The 21,177-nt window shown below is 41.9% G+C and overlaps 2 protein-coding genes across 4 annotated transcripts in view; both read left to right on the forward strand.

The window, feature by feature from the left end:
- The first annotated feature begins 5,297 nt into the window (after positions 1 to 5,297).
- LOC115155203 (spore wall protein 2) lies at positions 5,298 to 6,899 on the forward strand. 2 transcript variants are annotated; one of them, XM_029701882.1, is made up of 2 exons: positions 5,298 to 5,333; positions 5,644 to 6,899. In XM_029701882.1, exons 1-2 carry the CDS (start codon positions 5,310 to 5,312, stop codon positions 6,016 to 6,018), a joined length of 399 nt encoding a protein of 132 aa, XP_029557742.1. In that variant the 5' UTR covers positions 5,298 to 5,309; the 3' UTR covers positions 6,019 to 6,899. The 2 variants fall into 2 exon arrangements, with proteins under 2 accessions (XP_029557742.1, XP_029557773.1); XM_029701913.1 differs by having other exon boundaries at positions 5,306 to 5,333; positions 5,659 to 6,899.
- A 198-nt stretch (positions 6,900 to 7,097) lies between these two features.
- dpf3 (double PHD fingers 3) overlaps positions 7,098 to 21,177 on the forward strand; it is a 56,022-nt gene continuing 41,942 nt past the window's right edge. For both annotated transcript variants that reach the window (XM_029701819.1, XM_029701872.1), the window contains exon 1: positions 7,098 to 7,277. In XM_029701819.1, coding sequence (XP_029557679.1) covers positions 7,246 to 7,277 — 32 coding nt within the window. In that variant the 5' untranslated portion in view covers positions 7,098 to 7,245. The remainder of the gene's footprint in view (positions 7,278 to 21,177) is intronic.

A 21,177-nucleotide genomic window follows, 5' to 3' on the forward strand; every position in this document is an offset into this window, starting at 1 on the left:
ATAACAGGTACAACACAGATACAACAGATTTAACACAGCTATAACAGGTACAACACAGATATAACATATTTAACACAGATATAACAGGTAAAATATAGATATAATAGATTTAACACAGATAACAGGTACAACACAGATACAACAGATTTAATAAAGACATGACAGGTAAAATATAGATATAACAAGCACAACACAGATACGACATATTTAACACAGATGTAACAGGTACAACACAGAAATAACAGGTACAACACAGGTATAACAAGTAAAATATACATATAACAGGTACAACACAGATATGACAGGTACAACGCATAACAGATACAACATACAGTTGAAGTCGGAAGTTTACATACACTTAGGTTGGAGTCAACCACTCCACAAGTTTCTGTTGGGGACACCCTTTCCCGTTCTTATCCCGGTAACTTGACAAGATACATGGCACGAAATTCAAAACAGCAAAAATCTAATAATTTTAAATTTCTCAAACAATCAACTATTTTACACCATTTGAAAGATAAACATGTCCTTAATCCAACCACATTGTCCGATTTCAAAGAGGCTTTACGGCGAAAGCATAAAGTTAGATTATGTTAGGACAGTACATAGACAAAGAATTACACACAGCCATTTTCAATGCAAGGACAGGCGTCACCGAAAGCAGAAAACCAGCTAAAATTATGCACTAACCTTTGACAATCTTCATCAGATGACACTCCTAGGACATTATGTTAGACAATACATGCATTTTTTGTTCTATCGAGTTCATATTTCTATCCAAAAACAGCATTTTACATCGGCGCGTGACGTTCAGAAAATGTATCTCCCCCAAAACTGCCGGTGAATTTACAAAAATACTCATTATAAACGTTGATAAAATATTAAACTGTTATTCAAAGAATTATAGATTAACATCTCCTGAATGCAACCGCATTGACAGATTTCAAAATACCTTTACTGGGAAAGCACACTTTGCAATAATCTGAGTACTGTGCTCAGAAAAATACACTAGGCAATACAGATACCCACCATTTTGGAGTCATCTAAATGCATAAACAACATTAGACATATTGACTTTAATAATCTTCATCAGAAGGCACTTCCAGGAATCCCAGGTCCACAACAAATGTTGTTTTGTTCGATAAAGTTCATAATATATGTCCAAATAACTCCATGTTGTTCCGTGTTGTTTGCGCGTTCAGTAGGCTACTCAAAATGTAGGACGCGCGAGGAAAGTGTCACGACGAAAAGTCAAAAGAATCTATTTACGTTCGTTCAAACATGTCAAACGTTGTATAGCATCAATCTTTAGGGCCATTTTAACGTGAAACTTCAGTAATATTTCAACCGGACCTTTCCTGTGTCTTGAAAAATGTTTTGGAACACAGGTCCCATCTCACATGAATGCGCGCCAATGAAGTGATGTCATTCCCTGGGTTACCAACTTCCCAGCCTTCTCATTCGGTCTCTGTTCATCATAGACGCCTCAAACAACATTCTAAAGACTGTTGACACCTAGTGGAAGCCTTAGGAAGTGCAAAATGAATCCTTTGTCACTGTGTATTCCATTGGCAATGACTTAAATAGTACAGCCACAAGATTTTCATTTCCTGCTTGTATTTGTCTCAGGTTTTTGCCTGCCATATGAGTTCTGTTATACTTACAGACACCATTCAAACAGTTTTAGAAACTTCAGAGTGGTTTCTATCCAAATCTACTAATAGTTTCTGGGCCAGAGTAGTAACCTGTTCAAATTGGGTATGTTTTTCATCCGGCCATGAAAATACTGCCCCCTAGCCCCAACAGGTTTTAACAAACTATAGTTTTAGCAAGTTGTTTAGGACATTCACTGTGTGCATGACAAGCCCATTTTTCCAACAATTGTTTACAGACAGATTATTTCACTTTTAATTCACTGTATCACAATTCCAGTGGGTCAGAAGTTTACATACACTATGTTGACTGTGCCTTTAAACGGCTTGGAAAATTCCAGAAAATTATGTCATGCCTTTAGTAGCTTCTGATAGGCTAATTGACATCATTTGAGTCAATTGGAGGTGTACCTGTGGATTTATTTCAAGGCCTACCTTCAAGTTCAGTGCATCTTTGCTTGACATCATGGAAAAGTCGAAAGAAATCAGCCAAGACCTCAAAAAAAGAAAATTGTTGACCTCCACGAGCCTGGATCATCCATGGGAGCAATTTCCAAATGCCTGGAGGTACCAAGTTCATCTGAACAAACAATAGTACGTAACTATAAACACCATGGGACCACGCAGCCGTCATACCACTCAGGAAGGAGACACGTTCTGTCTCCTAGAGATGAATGTACTTTGGTGCAAAAAGTTCAAATCAATCCCAGAACAACAGCAAAGGACCTTGTGAAGATGCTGGAGGAAACGGGTACAAAAGTATCTACTATATCCACAGTAAGACGAGTCCTATATAGACATAACCTGAAAGGCCGCTCAGCAAGGAAGAAGCCACTGCTCCAAAACCGCCATAAAAAAAAGCCAGACTACGGTTTGCAACTGCACATGGAAATGTCCTCTGGTCTGATGAAACAAAAATAAAACTGTTTGGCCATAATGACCATCGTTATGTTTGGAGGAAAAAGGGGGAGGCTTGCAAGCCGAAGAACACCATCCCATCCATGCAGCACAGGGGTAGCAGCATCATGTTGTGGGGGTGCTTTGCTGCAGGAGGGACTGGTGCACTTCACAAAATAGATGGTATCATGACGGAGGAAAATTATGTGGATATATTGAAGCAACATCTCAAGACATCAGTCAGGAAGTTAAAGCTTGGTCACAAATGGGTCTTCCAAATGGACAATGACACCAAGCATACTTCCAAACTTGTGGCAAAATGGCTTAAGGACAACAAAGTCAAGGTATTGGAGTGGCCATCACAAAGCCCTGACCTCAAACCTATTGAACATTTGTGGGCAGAACTGAAAAAGTCTGTGCGAGCAAGGAGGCCTACAAACCTGACTCAGTTACACCAGCACTGTCAGGAGGAATGGGCCAAAATTCACCCAACTTATTGTGGGAAGCTTGTGGAAGGCTACCCAAAACGTTTGACCCAAGTTAAACAATTTAAAGGCAATGCTACCAAATACTAATTGAGTGTATGTAAACTTCTGACCCACTGGGAATGGGAAGAAAGAAACAAAAAGCTGAAATAAATAATTCTCTCTACTATTATTCTGACATTTCACATTCTTAAAATAAAGTGGTGATCCTAACTGACCTAAGACAGGGAATTTTTACTAGGATTAAATGTTAGGAATTGTGAAAAACTGAGTTTAAATATATTTGGCTAAGGTGTATGTAAACTTCCGACTTCAACTGTGTGTATGTATGTATGTAATATATATATATATATATGTATGTGTGTTACGTGTCACGTTTTTCTTGCTCCCCATTTTTCCATGTTAGTGTGTTTGTGTCCTAGGCATTACAGGTGTACCGAGTTGGGCTGACGATGGTGGGCGTGGCTTCGGTCCGGAGTCCTGAGAGAGAGAGAGAGAGAGAGAGAGAGAGAGAGAGAGAGAGAGAGAGAGAGAGAGAGAGAGAGAGAGAGAGAGAGAGAGAGAGAGAGAGAGAGAGAGAGAGAGAGAGAGAGAGAGAGAGAGAGAGAGAGAGAGAGAGAGAGAGAGAGAGAGAGAGAGAGAGAGAGAGAGAGAGAGAGAGAGAGAGAGAGAGAGAGAGAGAGAGAGAGAGAGAGAGAGAGAGAGAGAGAGAGAGAGAGAGAGAGAGAGAGAGAGAGAGAGAGAGAGAGAGAGAGAGAGAGAGAGAGAGAGAGAGAGAGAGAGAGAGAGAGAGAGAGAGAGAGAGAGAGAGAGAGAGAGAGAGAGAGAGAGAGAGAGAAGAGAGAGAAGAGAGAGAGACGAGACAGACAGACAGACAGACAGACAGACAGACAGACAGACAGACAGACAGACAGACAGACAGACAGACAGACAGACAGACAGACAGACAGACAGACAGACAGACAGACAGACAGACAGACAGACAGACAGAGACTTGTTTTTTGGCTAGTTGATCATTTGTTGATTTAATTTATCTTTGCTTGTGTTTCAGCCTGTCCTCCTGATGTACTCCACCCTACCTCCACCCTAACCCATTGTTTTATACACTAGGTTAGCCGGGGGGGGGGTCACCCTTGTATTTTCTTGGAACCAGGTAGGACAGTGGGTTAGGGTTTAGATTGTGTTTGGAAGGTTTAGGTGTGTAGAAGAGGAGGGACCTTTTGTTTATTTTCATTACTTGGACCCCGGTCCCAAACATTCCCTTCTCTTACCTTCCCTGGTTGTTTTTTTGTTTCTTACTGATTATTTATGGGTGTTTTATATTGTTTATTTAATTACTTGACTAAACATCCCCTGAGGGCTAACATTGAGTTCTGGTTGTGGTCTGGTTGTTTTCACTCATTACACCCCACATGTCTTCTCCTTTCATCTGGTTTACCATGTGTATTTAGGCCCAGGCATTTACGTCTCCTCCTCAGACGAGCTACACCCGAGGGGAGAACGTAATCAAATATATATAGAGAGAGAGAGGACAAAACACACATCATGACAAGATAGACATCACAACACTACATAAAGAGAGACCTAAGACAACAAAATAGCAAGACAGCAACTCATGACAACACAGCATGGTAGCAACACAACATGGTAGCAGCACAACATGACAACAACATGGTAGCAACACAACATGACAACAACATGGTAGCAGCACAATATGGCAGCAGCACAACACGGCGGAAGCAGCAGCACAAAACATGGTACAAACATTATTGGGCACAGACAACAGCACAAAGGGCAAGAAGGTAGAGACAACAATACATCATGCAAAGCAGCCACAACTGTCAGTAAGAGTGTCCATGATTGAGTCTTTGAATGAAGAGATTGATATAAAACTGTCCTGTTTGAGTGTTTGAATGTTTGTAATTGTGACAACGTAAAAAATATTCTAATAGCCTAATTGACAATTGCAAGCCCCTGTTTTCACCAAAACAGGGGCGGGGAAACGCTTTGTAATTATTTCAACTGCTGATTGTCGCTGTGAAGTGAAACCCAGTGTACCTTAGGCCTCTCCTCCTCATAGGTCATCCTGGCCCTGTGTTTCTCCTGCTCTCTCTCCTGCAGCAGCTCTCTGGGCAGAGGGTTACAGTAACGCTTCTTCTCAGCGTCAAAGTAGAACCCTGGCAACTCTGGAGACGGAAGGAACTAAGAAGGGAAGAGGGGAGGAAGAAAGGAAAAAAGGACAAGGTGGACATGCAATGGGGAGGGCAAGGTGGACATGCAAGGAGAGGACAAGGTGGACATGCAATGGGGAGGGCAAGGTGGACATGCAAGGAGAGGACAAGGTGGACATGCAATGGGGAGGGCAAGGTGGACATGCAATGGGGAGGGCAAGGTGGACATGCAATGGGGAGGGCAAGGTGGACATGCAATGGGGAGGGCAAGGTGGACATGCAATGGGGAGGGCAAGGTGGACATGCAATGGGGAGGGCAAGGTGGACATGCAATGGGGAGGGCAAGGTGGACATGCAATGGGGAGGGCAAGGTGGACATGCAATGGGGAGGGCAAGGTGGACATGCAATGGGGAGGGCAAAGAGAGGACAATGTGGACATGCAAGGAGAGGACATGCAATGGGGAGGGCAAAGAGAGGACAATGTGGACATGCAAGGAGAGGACAAGGTGGACATGCAAGGAGAAGACAAGGTGGACATGCAAGGAGAGGACAAGGTGGACATGCAAGGAGAGGACAAGGTGGACATGCAATGGGGAGGGCAAAGAGAGGACAATGTGGACATGCAAGGAGAGGACAAGGTGGACATGCAATGGGGAGGGCAAAGAGAGGACAATGTGGACATGCAAGGAGAGGACAAGGTGGACATGCAAGGAGAAGACAAGGTGGACATGCAAGGAGAGGACAAGGTGGACATGCAAGGCAAGGACACGGTGGATCCAAATGCATGTTGTGATAACTTCCAAAAACAATAACAAAGTGATAGGAGTGTATCTGGGTTTGAGCCCAGCCTGTGTGGCACTAGACTGTGTTAGCCTGCTGATCTAAAGCCTACCACTAGGTATTAGGCCCTGGAGCTTGTCCAAGTCAGACCAGGTGTTGTTCACCAAACGTCTCTGATACAGTCAGACCAGGTGTTGTTCACCAAACGTCTCTGATACAGTCAGACCAGGTGTGGTTCACCAAACGGTTTTCTGTACAGCACTTTGTGACATCAGTTGATGTAAGAAGAGCTTTTATAACTACATTTGATTGATTGTAGGAGCTTGACACAAAGTTCCTCTACTTGTTACAATGCTGCATCCATGTGACCAATTTAACACCCGCCAGCCAAATCTCATTGGTTTATCGCTGACAATAATAGCCCTCTTTGCGGCTTTACGATTGGATGCGTGTGCTTTCAATCACTTTCCCCTCTAAAAGGAAATCTAACATTTTTAAGATCATTCTCATGAACTGAACATTGTAACAGAGAGTGGAAAAGATGAATTTGTTTGTCTGTAGTGTGACAGTAGTTGTGATTTGTTTACATTCTAGATAGAGCCATTGCTTTGTTTTCAATTTCCTGTGTAAGCAAACCTTCATGTGTAACTAATGCTTCTACAATATATACATCTAAATATATCTCATGTTAATGTGTTTTACTACTGCTACATAATATTATATATATCTTCTAGTGCCATTCTATTTGTTTTGCTAAATGCCACTGAATGAAGAAGAGTCTCCATATAAGCATTTCGCTACACTCGCAATAACATCTGCTAACCATGTGTATGTGACCAATAACATTTGATTTGATTTGATATGCTGAGAAAATAAAGATGGTCTGTTTTGGGACAGGCACAAAGGAACACAGGACCACTGGCAACGCTTTTCTTTTCCCTGTTAGAAAATGCAGCCGCTCCTTGCTATATCTGTTTCATATGCCCGAGGATATGCCTACACTATGCAAATGACTTATACTGACTAGTACACTGTAATGATTTGCATGTGTGCAATATAAAGTTGTACAGTGTGTAGCCTTGGCTCATCGTCTTTATGAAACGCTTTTGACAGTTTTCTCATAAACCACGCCTTTACTCCTGCATCCTGGTATTGTATTGGTTAAGGAGCAGGTCGCCTAAAACCTTACTGGTTGTTTTTTTCATAGGGTCCCAAACAGCTCCGAGATTTGGAATATTTGCTTACTGTCTAGCAGCAAAATGGCGACTGTCATTCAGAATCCTCTCAAATCGTAAGTAATTCTCAAAATGCTATATTCTATACCAAGAAAACGTTTTCGCTGGCATGCAATGGTTGCGTTCAATAAAGTAGAAAAGGACAACAAATTGAGTGGAATAATGCAATTTGCTATTTTGATGTTATATGATGTTTATAAACATATCACACTGTGCACGTTAGGACAAAAATGCCTCGTTTTGTTCGTATTTATTGGGTTCTACACGAATGTTTTCGGTGTACAAAGCATATCACGCGGACGCTTTTAAGAAAATATTTGTCTATGCATGAAACGACAATGTTCTTCAGCGCTCCGATTTACGCTGCGTGGACAAGTCAAGTTTCTTTTTCTTTTTCAAAAGTTGTTCCATAATCGGCTCTATGTATAGACTAAGAACCTTAGAATAAGTGTTTCTTGATCTTTCACGTTTACTATTCCATTGTCCTGGTCCGTTTTATTACTTGGAATTAATGTCAACCAACAAGCGCTTCTGGTGCGCTCGCTTATTGAGAGACAGCCACAGTCTGCCCATCACTCAAAGAGGTGTAATCTGGGTTTATTTTCCCACTGAAACACATATATAGTACCCTGATAGACACTCACAAGTGTTGCAAAAATGACAGGCTATTATTTGAGTATGCATCGGACAGCTTTTTACTGTCTGCTACAAATTTACAGAGCGAGTGGTCCGATCAGGCTGAGCGGGCATAAGCCGTGTCGGCGACGGGGAAACTACAGTATTTACAGTCAGTGTCATCAGTGAGGGATCGCTTTCTAGGATCCGCGTATAGGCCTAGTTGTGTAATGTGATGAATAACACGTCTGACTGTGTGTGTCAATATTGTCAACACTGTTTTGGACTCTTCTCTCGTCATTGCTGATCTCCTGTAGTCATTGCTGATCTCCTGTAGTCATTGCTGATCTCCTGTAGTCATTGCTGATCTCCTGTAGTCATTGTTATCCTCCTGTAGTCATTGCTGATCTCCTGTAGTCATTGTTGTCCTCCTGTAGTCACTGCTGGCTGAATATAACCTTGTGTCTGTGGAAAGGCCTTACAGCTCTATCTGTCTGTGAGAAGTGACATGGCTCTATTCACAGACAGGCTGGTGTACGTCTCTGTCCCAAATGGAACCCTATTCCCTATATAGTGCACTACTTTTGACACTCTATTTATGGAACAGGGAGCCATTTGGGACACAATCAGACTCTCCCTGGTGGACACAATCAGACTCTCCCTGGTGGACACAGACTATCAGGAGATATTTACCCACATTTGCTGTGGAATGTAGTGAAGGGGTCTGGCACAGAGTTATGACACAGCTTATTGTTGGAGTGGTAGTCATGAAAACAGGCTGCATTCCAGGTCTTCACTGAATAAGCTATGTTGTTTGGTCTAACAGATGGTCCTTCACTAACAGCAGAGCAGAGCAACCAGACACAGTGCAGTCAACATGTTTGTGTCCGGATATAGGCTGAAATATGCATTCAGTTACACAAGATACCTAGTTCCTTAGGATGCCACTGTCACGAGCTTCGTTGTAGGTAGTGGACCAAACTGCAGCGGGTATAGTGAACATCTTCTTTTATTGAAGGAAAAACAAAACACTTACACAAAACAAACGACGAAAACAGTCCAGTAAGGTGCACAGACTAACCCAGAAACAACCACCCACAAAACACAAGAGAAAACTAACCCACTTAAATATGGCCTCCAATTAGAGGCAATGACAATCAGCTACCTCTAATTGGAGGTCGTTCCAAAACCCCAACATAGAAATAGAAAAACTAGATAAACACATAGAAATAGAAAATATAGAACATAAACCAAAAACCCCGAAACACTCTAAACAAACACCCCCTGCCACGCCCTGACCAAACTACAATAACAAACACCCCCTGCCACGCCCTGACCAAACTACAATAACAAACACCCCCTGCCACGCCCTGACCAAACTACAATAACAAACACCCCTTTTACTGGTCAGGACGTGACAGCCACTCACAGTCTCTTGGCTGTTACCATTCAATGGAGTAGCTGGTCAGTGAACAGACTGTATTCCAGTCTGTTTATATCGTATTATTTAACCTGTCCCAGACTGTAGCCCAGTCTGTCTGTATCGTATTATTTAACCTGTCCCAGACTATAGTCCAGTCTGTCTGTATCGTATTATTTAACCTGTCCCAGTCCGTAGCCTAGTCTGTCTATATCGCATTATTTAACCTGTCCCAGTCCGTAGCCCAGTCTGTCTGTATCATATTATTAACCTGTCCCAGTCTGTCTATATCATATTATTTAACATGTCCCAGCCTGTCTATATCATATTATTAACCTGTCCCAGTCTGTCTATATCATATTATTTAACATGTCCCAGCCTGTCTATATCATATTATTAACCTGTCCCAGTCTGTCTATATCATATTATTTAACATGTCCCAGCCTGTCTATATCATATTATTAACCTGTCCCAGCCTGTCTATATCATATTATTAACCTGTCCCAGCCTGTCTATATCATATTATTAACCTGTCCCAGTCTGTCTATATCGTATTATTAACCTGTCCCAGTCTGTCTATATCATATTATTAACCTGTCTATATCGTAGGCCTATTATTAACTATTTCAGGGAATTCAGTTACAGCAGGAAGTACCTTTTGTTTGCATTGTGTCAGAGGGAAAGAGAGAGCCTGGTTTGACATACAGTGATATATATATACAGCGCCTTCGGAAAGTATTCAGACCCCTTGTTACGTTACAGCCTTATTCTAAAATGGATTAAATAAATAAAAATACTCAGCAATCTACACCAAATACCCCATAATGACAAAGCGAAAACAGGTTTTTAGAATTTACATAAGTATTCAGACCCTTTGCTATGAGACTCAAAATTGAGCTCAGGTGCATCGTGTTTCCATTGATCCTCCTTGAGATGTTTCTACAACTTGATTGGAGTCCACCTGTGGTAAATTCAATTGATTGGACATGATTTGGAAAGGCACACACCTGTCTATATAAGGTCCCACAGTTGACAGTGCATGTCAGAGCAAAAACCAAGCCATGAGGTCGAAGGAATTGTCCGTAGAGCTCCGAGACAGGATTGTGTCGAGGAACATATCTGGGGAAGGGTACCAAAACTTTTCTGCAACATTGAAGGTCCCCAAGAACACAGTGGCCTCCATCATTCTTAAATGGAAGAAGTTTGGAACCACCAAGACTCTTCCTACAGCTGTCCGCCCGGCCAAACTGAGCAATCAGAAGAGAACGGCCTTGGTGAGGGAGTTGACCAAGAACCCAATGGTCACTCTGACAGAGCTCTAGAGTTCCTCTGTGGAGATGGGAGACCCTTCCAGAAGGACAACCATCTCTGCAGCACTCCACCAATCAGGACTTTATGGTAGAGTGGCCAGACAGAAGCCACTCCTCAGTAAAAGGCACATGACAGCCCGCTTGGAGTTTGCTAAAAGGTACCTAAAGGACTCAGACCATGAGAAACAAGATTCTCTGGTCTGATTAAAACCAAGACTGAATTCTTTGGCCTTAATGCCAAGCGTCACGTCTAGAGGAAACCTGGCACCATCCCTACAGTGAAGCATGGTGGTGGCAGCATTATGCTGTGGGGATATTTTTCAGCAGTAGGGACTAGTCAGGATCAAGGGAAATATGAAGGGAGCAAAGTACAGAGAGATCCTTGATGAAAACCTGCTCCAGAGCGCACAGGACCTCAGACTGGGACGAAGGTTCACTTCCAACAGGACAACGACCCTAAGCACACAGAAACGCTCCCCATCCAACCTGACAGAGCTTGAGAGGATCTGCAGAGAAGAATGGGAGAAACTCCCCAAATACAGGTGTGCCAAGCTTTACAGCCTCAAGAAGACTCAAGGCTGTAATCTCTGCCAACAGTGCTTCAACAAAATACTGAGTAAAGAGTCTGAATACTTATGTAAATATGATATTTCATTTTTTATATTTATTTATAAGTGAGCAACAATTTCTAAACCCCTGTTTTTGATATGTCATTATGGGGTGATGTGTGTAGATTGATGGGGAAAATAAAAACAATGTAATCCATTTTAGAATAAGGGTGTAACCTAACAAAATGTGGAAAAAGTCAAAGGGTCTGAATACTTTCCGAAGGCACATTATATATATCTATAAATCAGATATTAGAATATATCCTCTTGGTGCTGGAGCCTTATCGCATTAGGTTGAGTGGTTTCCATCTGACTGTTTGGATTCTATGAGAGGTGTTGGGTTTGCACTTAGCCGGTAACAACAGCCCTGTTCTATTGATAAGAGCTATTCTGGCCTTCTTCCTGGTTTGGGACAGTGGGAGGTTCGTTATCCATGGCTTTGGTCTCCTGATCTCTGCATAAAATAAAACACTTTTTTTGTATTTTTGTATGCACTATGCAGAAATCGTACTGCCATTTGTAATTTCAGTTTAATGTGACTAAACAAGCTAGTACATTGTAGAGAATCATTGTACCATCTAAACCGCTGGGAAAGATATTTTCCATAACCCGAAAATATTGTATTTTCAAATGTTTTGAGGCTGGTGTACAAAACCGAAAGTAAAAGACGCAAAAAAAATGAAACGTAATAATGGGAAGCATAGAAATTGCGCACATAGAACAGATCTACCGCGTCTTAGACTTGCTTTCAATGAGAATGACAGATCTATAACTCAGTGGCATATTGCAGCTTTAACAAGAGGGAATGTATTTATCACAGGAGGCTGCTGACAGCTCAAATAATGTCCGGAACGGGCAAATGGAATGGCATTAACCACATGGAAACCATGTGTCTGATATATTTGATACCATTTCACGAATTCCGCTCCAGTCATTACCACAAGCCCATTCTCACCAATTAAGGTGCCACCAACCTCCTGTGCCATGTATATACTTACAATCCGTGCTTAGGAGATGGACAGATGAGAAGGGTGCATATGTGTGTCCTGTTGATAGGAGCTATTCTGGCCTTCTTCCTGGTTTGAGACAGTGGGTGGCTTGTATCCTGTTCTCTACATAAAATAAAACAATTTTTATATGATTCTAAGAGTGTTCCAAACGTCAAATTTCAAAGTTGTTCCAAACATCAAATTTCAAAGTGTTCAAGGTTAAGTTTAGGCATTAACTTCAAATGTTTTAAGGTCAGGATTAAGTTTAGGCATCAACTCTGAATTCTTAAGGTTAGTCATCAACCTTTGGAACCAGAAGCAGATGCTTACGCCCATCCACCATCCACAACACCCTGTAAAACCCAAATCTACTTGAAGGTAACAGAGCTCACTGTTGTGTTGCCCCTAGTGGCCGGTTTCCACGTCATCTCCCGACGTTCTCAGACATGGGTGAAGGTCGTCGGATACTGACTGGTATCACGGGTGACCCGGCTGATCCTCCTGGGCCCATCTGTCTGTTGAGAGAAGAACCTGATAGAGAGAGGATGGGTGGTATGGGACAGGAGAGAGGGAGGGAGTGAGGGAGAGAGAGACTGTATGTAGCCGTAATATTACATGTGAAATGTCTCTATTCCTTTAAATGTTTTGTTTAGTGTTCATTTCTAATTGTTTATTTAACTTTTGTTTATTATCTAAACTCAGCAAAAAAGAAATGTCCCTTTTTCAGGACCCTGTCTTTTAAAGATAATTCGTAAAAATCCAACTAACTTCACGTTTCCGTCCCACCCTAGTCAACAGCCAGTGGAATCGCGTGGCGCGAAATACAAATACCTCAAAAATGCTATAACTTCAATTTCTCAAACATATGACTATTTTACACCATTTTAAAGACAAGACTCTCGTTAATCTAACCACATTGTCCGATTTCAAAAAGGCTTTACAGCGAAAGCAAAACATTAGATTATGTCAGGAGAGTACCCTGCCAAAAATAATCACACAGCCATTTTCAAAGCAAGCATATATGTTACAAAAACTAAAACCACAGCTAAACGCAGCACTAACCTTTGATGATCTTCATCAGATGACACTCCTAGGACATTATGTTATACAATACATGCATGTCTGTTCAATCAAGTTCATATTTATATCAAAAACCAGCTTTTTACATTAGCATGTGACGTTCAGAACAAGCATACCCACCGAAAACTTCCGGTGAATTTTCTAAATTACTCACGATAAACGCTCACAAAATACATAACAATTATTTTAAGAATTATAGATACAGAACTCCTTTATCGCGGTGTCAGATTTTCAAATAGCTTTTTGGCGAAAGCACATTTTGAAATATTCTGAGTACATAGCTCGGCCATCACAGGCTAGCTATTTTGACACCCACGAAGTTTGGGACAACCTAAACTCAGATTTACTATTAGAAAAATTTGATTACCTTTGCTGTTCTTCGTCAGAATGCACTCCCAGGACTTCTACTTCAACAACAAATGTTGTTTTGGTTGCAAATAATCCATAGTTATATTCAAATAGCGCCGTTTTGTTCATGCGTTCAGGTCACTATCCGAAGGGTGACGCGCGAGCGCATTTCGTGACAAAAAAAATCAAAATATTCCATTACCGTATTTAGAAGCATGTCAGATGCTGTTTAAAATCAAATTTTATGCCATTTTTCTTGTAAAATAGCGATAATATTCCAACCGGGCAACGTTGTATTCATTCAAAGGCTGAAAGAAAAAAATTGAGAATTCTCATGAACGCGCATCTCAGTGTCACTGTCCCCAGGCTGACCACTCACAAACAGAGCTGTTGTACTTTGCCCAGAGACAGCAGACACCCCATTCCACTTTCTGCCGGCTTTAGAGAGCCAATGGGAGCCTTAGAAAGTGTCACGTTACAGCACAGATGCTGTATTTTCGATAGAGATGCAACAGAAGGACAACAAATTGTCAGACAGGGCACTTCCTGTATGGAATCTTCTCAGGTTTTGGCCTGCCATATGAGTTCTGTTATACTCACAGACACCATTCAAACAGTTTTCGAAACGTTAGAGTGTTTTCTATCCAAATCTACTAATTATATGCATATTCTAGTTTCTGGGCAGGAGTAGTAACCAGATTAAATCGGGTATGTTTTTTATCTGGCCATGCAAATACTGCCCCCTAGCCCCAACAGGTTTTAAGACACTAACAGCTTACAGACTGTAGGCAATTAAGGTCACAGTTATGAAAACGTAGGACACTAAAGAAGCCTTTCTACTGATTCTGAAAAACACCAAAAGAAAGATGCCCAGGGTCCCTGCTCATCTGCGGGAATGTGCCTTTGGCATGCTGGAAGGAGGCATGAGGACTGCAGATGTGGCCAGGGCAATACACTGCAATGTCCGTACTGTGAGACGCCTAAGACAGCACTACAGGGAGACAGGATGGACAGCTGCTTGTCCTCGTAGTTGCAGACCAAGTGTAACAACAGCTGCACAGGATCGGTACATCCGAACATCACACCTGCGGGACAGGTACAGGATGGCAACAACAACTGCCTGAGTTACACCAGGAATGCACAATCCCTCCATCAGTGCTCAGACTGCCCGCAATAGGCTGAGAGAGGCTGGACTGAGGGCTTGTAGGCAGGTCCTCACCAGACATCACCGGCAACAATGTCACCTATGGGCACAAACCCACCATCCCTGGACCAGACAGGACTGGCAAAAAGTGCTCTTCACTGACAAGTTGCGATTTTGTTCCACCAGGGGTGATTGTCGGATTCACATTTATCGTCGAAGGAATGAGCGGGATCTGTACTCTGGAGCGGGATCGATTTGGAGGTGGAGGGTCCGTCATGGTCTGGGGCGGTGTGTCACAGCATCATCGGACTGAGCTTGTTGTCATTGCAGGCAATCTCAACGCTGTGCGTTACAGGGAAGACATCCTCCTCCCTCATGTGGTACCCTTCCTGCAGGCTCATCCTGACATGACCCTCCAGCATGACAATGCCACCAGCCATACTGCTCGTTCTGTGCCTGATTTCCTGCAAGACAGGAATGTCAGTGTTCTGCCATGGCCAGCGAAGAGCCCGGATCTCAATCCCATTGACCACGCCTGGGACCTGTTGGATCGGAGGGTGAGGGCTAGGGCCATTCCCCCCAGAAATGTCCGGGAACTTGCAGGTGCCTTGGTGGAGGAGTGGGGGTAACATCTCACAGCAAGAACTGGCAAATCTGGTGCCGTCCATGAGGAGGAGATGCGCTGCAGTACTTAATGCAGCGGTGGCCACACCAGATACTGACTGTTACTTTGGTTTTGACCCCCCTTTGTTCAGGGATACATTATTCCATTTCTGTTAGTCACATGTCTGTGGAACTTGTTCAGTTTATGTCTCAGTTGTTGAATCTTGTTATGTTAATACAAATATTTACGCATGTTAAGTTTGTTGAAAATAAAAGCAGTTGACAGTGAGAGGACGTTTCTTTTTTTGCTGAGTTTATTTCACTTGCTTTGGCATATGTTTTCCATGCCAATAAAGCCCTTTGAATTTATTTGAAGAGAGAGAGAGAGAGAGAGAGAGAGAGAGCGCAAGATAGAGGGGGAATGCCCCATCTGCTCACCAAGACCCCCCCTTCTCCCCTAAACACACACACACACACAGCCACGGAGGATCCCTCCAAAACAACAGGGGGGTCACAAGAACAGAGCCAACTCCTCCTATTACAGAGACATATGTCCCATTGGTCCCAACCTACATTAGTATAATAAGACAGTCTGTCCCAGGGAATGGTCTGTAGTGGAACAGGACGATGAGTAGTGTCCGATGATGACTTAGTACAACAGCAGTGGACTGGATCTTCTCCTATGTATTTAGTCTAAGCATTTTAATAAGACGTTGAAGCGTAAGTTGAGTTATTACCACGTAATTACCAATGAGTAAGGCTCTGTCAGAATGAGTTGAGTTATTACCATGTAATTACCAATGAGTAAGGCTCTGTCAGAATGAGTTGAGTTATTACCATGTAATTACCAATGAGTACGGCTCTGTCAGAATGAGTTGAGTTATTACCATGTAATTACCAATGAGTAAGGCTATTCTCTGTCAGAATGAGTTGAGTTATTACCATGTAATTACCAATGAGTAAGGCTCTGTCAGAATGAGTTGAGTTATTACCATGTAATTACCAATGAGTAAGGCTATTCTCTGTCAGAATGAGTTGAGTTATTACCACGTAATTACCAATGAGTAAGGCTATTCTCTGTCAGAATGAGTTGAGTTATTACCACGTAATTACCAATGAGTAAGGCTCTTTCAGAATGAGTTGAGTTATTACCATGTAATTACCAATGAGTAAGGCTCTGTCAGAATGAGTTGAGTTATTACCATGTAATTACCAATGAGTAAGGCTATTCTCTGTCAGAATGAGTTGAGTTATTACCACGTAATTACCAATGAGTAAGGCTATTCTCTTTCAGAATGAGTTGAGTTATTACCATGTAATTACCAATGAGTAAGGCTCTTTCAGAATGAGTTGAGTTATTACCATGTAATTACCAATGAGTAAGGCTCTGTCAGAATGAGTTGAGTTATTACCACGTAATTAACAATGAGTAAGGCTATTCTCTGTCAGAATGAGTTGAGTTATTACCATGTAATTACCAATGAGTAAGGCTATTCTCTGTCAGAATGAGTTGAGTTATTACCATGTAATTACCAATGAGTAAGGCTATTCTCTGTCAGAATGAGTTGAGTTATTACCATGTAATTACCAATGAGTAAGGCTATTCTCTGTCAGAATGAGTTGAGTTATTACCATGTAATTACCAATGAGTAAGGCTATTCTCTGTCAGAATGAGTTGAGTTATTACCATGTAATTACCAATGAGTAAGGCTCTGTCAGAATGAGTTGAGTTATTACCATGTAATTACCAATGAGTAAGGCTATTCTCTGTCAGAATGAGTTGAGTTATTACCACGTAATTACCAATGAGTAAGGCTATTCTCTTTCAGAATGAGTTGAGTTATTACCATGTAATTACCAATGAGTAAGGCTCTTTCAGAATGAGTTGAGTTATTACCATGTAATTACCAATGAGTAAGGCTCTGTCAGAATGAGTTGAGTTATTACCATGTAATTACCAATGAGTAAGGCTATTCTCTGTCAGAATGAGTTGAGTTATTACCATGTAATTACCAATGAGTAAGGCTCTTTCAGAATGAGTTGAGTTATTACCATGTAATTACCAATGAGTAAGGCTCTGTCAGAATGAGTTGAGTTATTACCATGTAATTACCAATGAGTAAGGCTATTCTCTGTCAGAATGAGTTGAGTTATTACCATGTAATTACCAATGAGTAAGGCTCTGTCAGAATGAGTTGAGTTATTACCACGTAATTACCAATGAGTACGGCTCTGTCAGAATGAGTTGAGTTATTACCATGTAATTACCAATGAGTAAGGCTATTCTCTTTCAGAATGAGTTGAGTTATTACCATGTAATTACCAATGAGTAAGGCTATTCTCTGTCAGAATGAGTTGAGTTATTACCATGTAATTACCAATGAGTAAGGCTATTCTCTTTCAGAATGAGTTGAGTTATTACCATGTAATTACCAATGAGTAAGGCTATTCTCTTTCAGAATGAGTTGAGTTATTACCATGTAATTACCAATGAGTAAGGCTATTCTCTTTCAGAATGAGTTGAGTTATTACCATGTAATTACCAATGAGTAAGGCTCTGTCAGAATGAGTTGAGTTATTACCACGTAATTACCAATGAGTACGGCTCTGTCAGAATGAGTTGAGTTATTACCATGTAATTACCAATGAGTAAGGCTATTCTCTGTCAGAATGAGTTGAGTTATTACCATGTAATTACCAATGAGTAAGGCTATTCTCTTTCAGAATGAGTTGAGTTATTACCATGTAATTACCAATGAGTAAGGCTCTGTCAGAATGAGTTGAGTTATTACCATGTAATTACCAATGAGTAAGGCTATTCTCTTTCAGAATGAGTTGAGTTATTACCATGTAATTACCAATGAGTAAGGCTCTGTCAGAATGAGTTGAGTTATTACCATGTAATTACCAATGAGTAAGGCTATTCTCTGTCAGAATGAGTTGAGTTATTACCATGTAATTACCAATGAGTAAGGCTCTGTCAGAATGAGTTGAGTTATTACCATGTAATTACCAATGAGTAAGGCTATTCTCTTTCAGAATGAGTTGAGTTATTACCATGTAATTACCAATGAGTAAGGCTATTCTCTGTCAGAATGAGTTGAGTTATTACCATGTAATTACCAATGAGTAAGGCTATTCTCTTTCAGAATGAGTTGAGTTATTACCATGTAATTACCAATGAGTAAGGCTATTCTCTGTCAGAATGAGTTGAGTTATTACCATGTAATTACCAATGAGTAAGGCTGTTCTCTTTCAGAATGAGTTGAGTTATTACCATGTAATTACCAATGAGTAAGGCTCTGTCAGAATGAGTTGAGTTATTACCATGTAATTACCAATGAGTAAGGCTATTCTCTGTCAGAATGAGTTGAGTTATTACCATGTAATTACCAATGAGTAAGGCTCTGTCAGAATGAGTTGAGTTATTACCATGTAATTACCAATGAGTAAGGCTCTGTCAGAATGAGTTGAGTTATTACCAATTTAACTACCTGACATTGAACAGGAGGTCTGGAATGATGTTGTGTTTGAGCCTGTTGTGTCTGGGATTAGGGAAGCACATGTTGTCATAAAACAGACATACATGTTCTCCAGAGGGATGTAGTTACATTAACCAGGAGATAACAGCCTGTCTGATAGAGCTGCTGCTGTCTCTGAAGAATAGCATGAATCAGTATATTTAATCATCATTTTATACATTTTTATTTAACCTTTTTTTAATGTTTATTTAACTAGGCAAGTCAGTTAAAAAAACAAATTCTTATTTTACAATGACGGCCAACCCCCCGGGCCAATCCCTAACCCGGACGACGCTGGGCCAATTGTGCGCCGCCCTATGGGACTTTCAATCACGGCCGGTTGTGATACAGCCTGGAACTGAACCAGGATCTGTAGTGACGCCTCTAGCACTGAGATGCAGTGCCTTAGACCCGCTGCGCCACTCGGGAGCACCTAAACACATCGTAAAACACAACGTCTGGCGTCTTACACATTATTCACGTTTATTCATCTGATCTCCTATCTAAAACTGAATTATAGACGTTATTTATGTTATTCATGTTTATTTAACCTTTATTTTCAGTCTTCTGAAGTTTGAAAGAGACCTGGGCCTGTATCCACATCCTTTCTCAGAGTAGGAATGCTGATCTAGGATCTGTCCATATAAGGGGAAAATATTGCTTATATGCCATAACAACGCAGCTTGCAGAACAATACCATTACCCACAAAGACAGTCGGCCACAATGGCCTATTTCTGCAGGGTCGCGTGCAGTGCCCTCACTGAAAATGTTTGTCTTTGTGATTTGAACTGTGAGGTTAGAGGGAATACCCATGAGAGATGTAGAGGTGGCCAGAGAGGGCTCTGTGTGTGTAGATTAGGGAGCGGGCTGTGCAGAGGGGAAATGTTTTGGAGAAGGCGTGTGTGTGTAGATTAGGGAGCGGGCTGTGCAGAGGGGAAATGTTTTGGAGAAGGCGTGTGTGTGTAGATTAGGGAGCGGGCTGTGCAGAGGGGAAATGTTTTGGAGAAGGGGTGTGTGTTTTGGCGTGAGAGGGGGCTCTGTGTGTGCGTGTACATGGCTGGGGTGTGTGTGTGTGTCCCACATTTGCCTCCGTCTGTGTGTGGATTTGTGTGTGTGTCTGGCCTACAGAAGTTTGGCCTACGCCCCCATTTTGCATGAGAGGGAGAGGGAGCTAGAGTGAGTGATGGGGGAATTGTCTGTCTGGGGGGAATTTGCTGTGTGCTTTCAGTCCAACCTTCATTCTAAACACTGGAGCAGCTGTGTGTAGGCTGAATGTATCAGGGGAGAGGTAGAGGGGTGTGTGTGTGTGTGTGTGTGTGTGTGTGTGTGTGTGTGTGTGTGTGTGTGTGTGTGTGTGTGTGTGTGTGTGTGTGTGTGTGGGAGGGGGGAGAGGGACAGGGTGTGTGTGTGTGGGAGGGGGGAGAGGGACAGGGTGTGTGTGTGTGTGTGTGTGTGTGTGTGTGTGTGTGTGTGTGTGTGTGTGTGTGTGTGTGTGTAGGCTGACCACTAGAAATAGACTTCGATTTTGGATGTTTGAAAAAAAGGAACGTCGATATATGTCTTTCCTCGGCACCAAAATAATAAAAACTATTGACCTGCAATGGTGTCAACTCATAATGCTCGGAGGCGAAGAGACAGAATACTGGATGAAACTTGATGGAAACAGCGTGTTGTTTTTAATTCTGTTGTTTTAAGCCTTCCCCAAACCATAGATCCTGACCTTAACCACTCTGAATTAATACATTTAACCTTTTGAGTCGTTTCTGTGTTAAACCTGTAGCCACGCAGATTTAATGAGTCAAATAATTGACGTTCATCCATAATACGTCAAATTTCAAAGTAAAACTATGAGACCTGGTTGTGTCTGAGAGGGGAGAGGGAGTGTGTGTGTGTTTCTGTGTGTAGGTTGTGTATGAGAGGGGAGAGGGAGTGTGTGTGTGTTTCTGTGTGTAGGTTGTGTATGAGAGGGGAGAGGGAGTGTGTGTGTTTCTGTGTGTAGGTTGTGTATGAGAGGAGAGAGGGAGTGTGTGTGAACGGGTGTAGAGTGTGTATAGAGACATTATTTTTGGTATGTCATATGTCATATGGAGTTAGTTTGGGCTGGTTATCCACTGTGCTGTAAAGTAATCCTCAGTGATCCACTGTTCTGTAAGGTAATCCTCAGTGATCCACTGTTCTGTAAGGTAATCCTCAGTGATCCGCTGTGCTGTAAAGTAATCCTCAGTGATCCACTGTGCTGTAAGGGAATCCTCAGTGATCCACTATGCTGTAAGGGAATCCTCAGTGATCCACTATGCTGTAAGGGAATCCTCAGTGA

Source organism: Salmo trutta, chromosome 1, assembly GCF_901001165.1.
Source record: "Salmo trutta chromosome 1, fSalTru1.1, whole genome shotgun sequence".
In the NCBI taxonomy this organism is placed as follows: Eukaryota; Metazoa; Chordata; class Actinopteri; order Salmoniformes; family Salmonidae; genus Salmo; species Salmo trutta.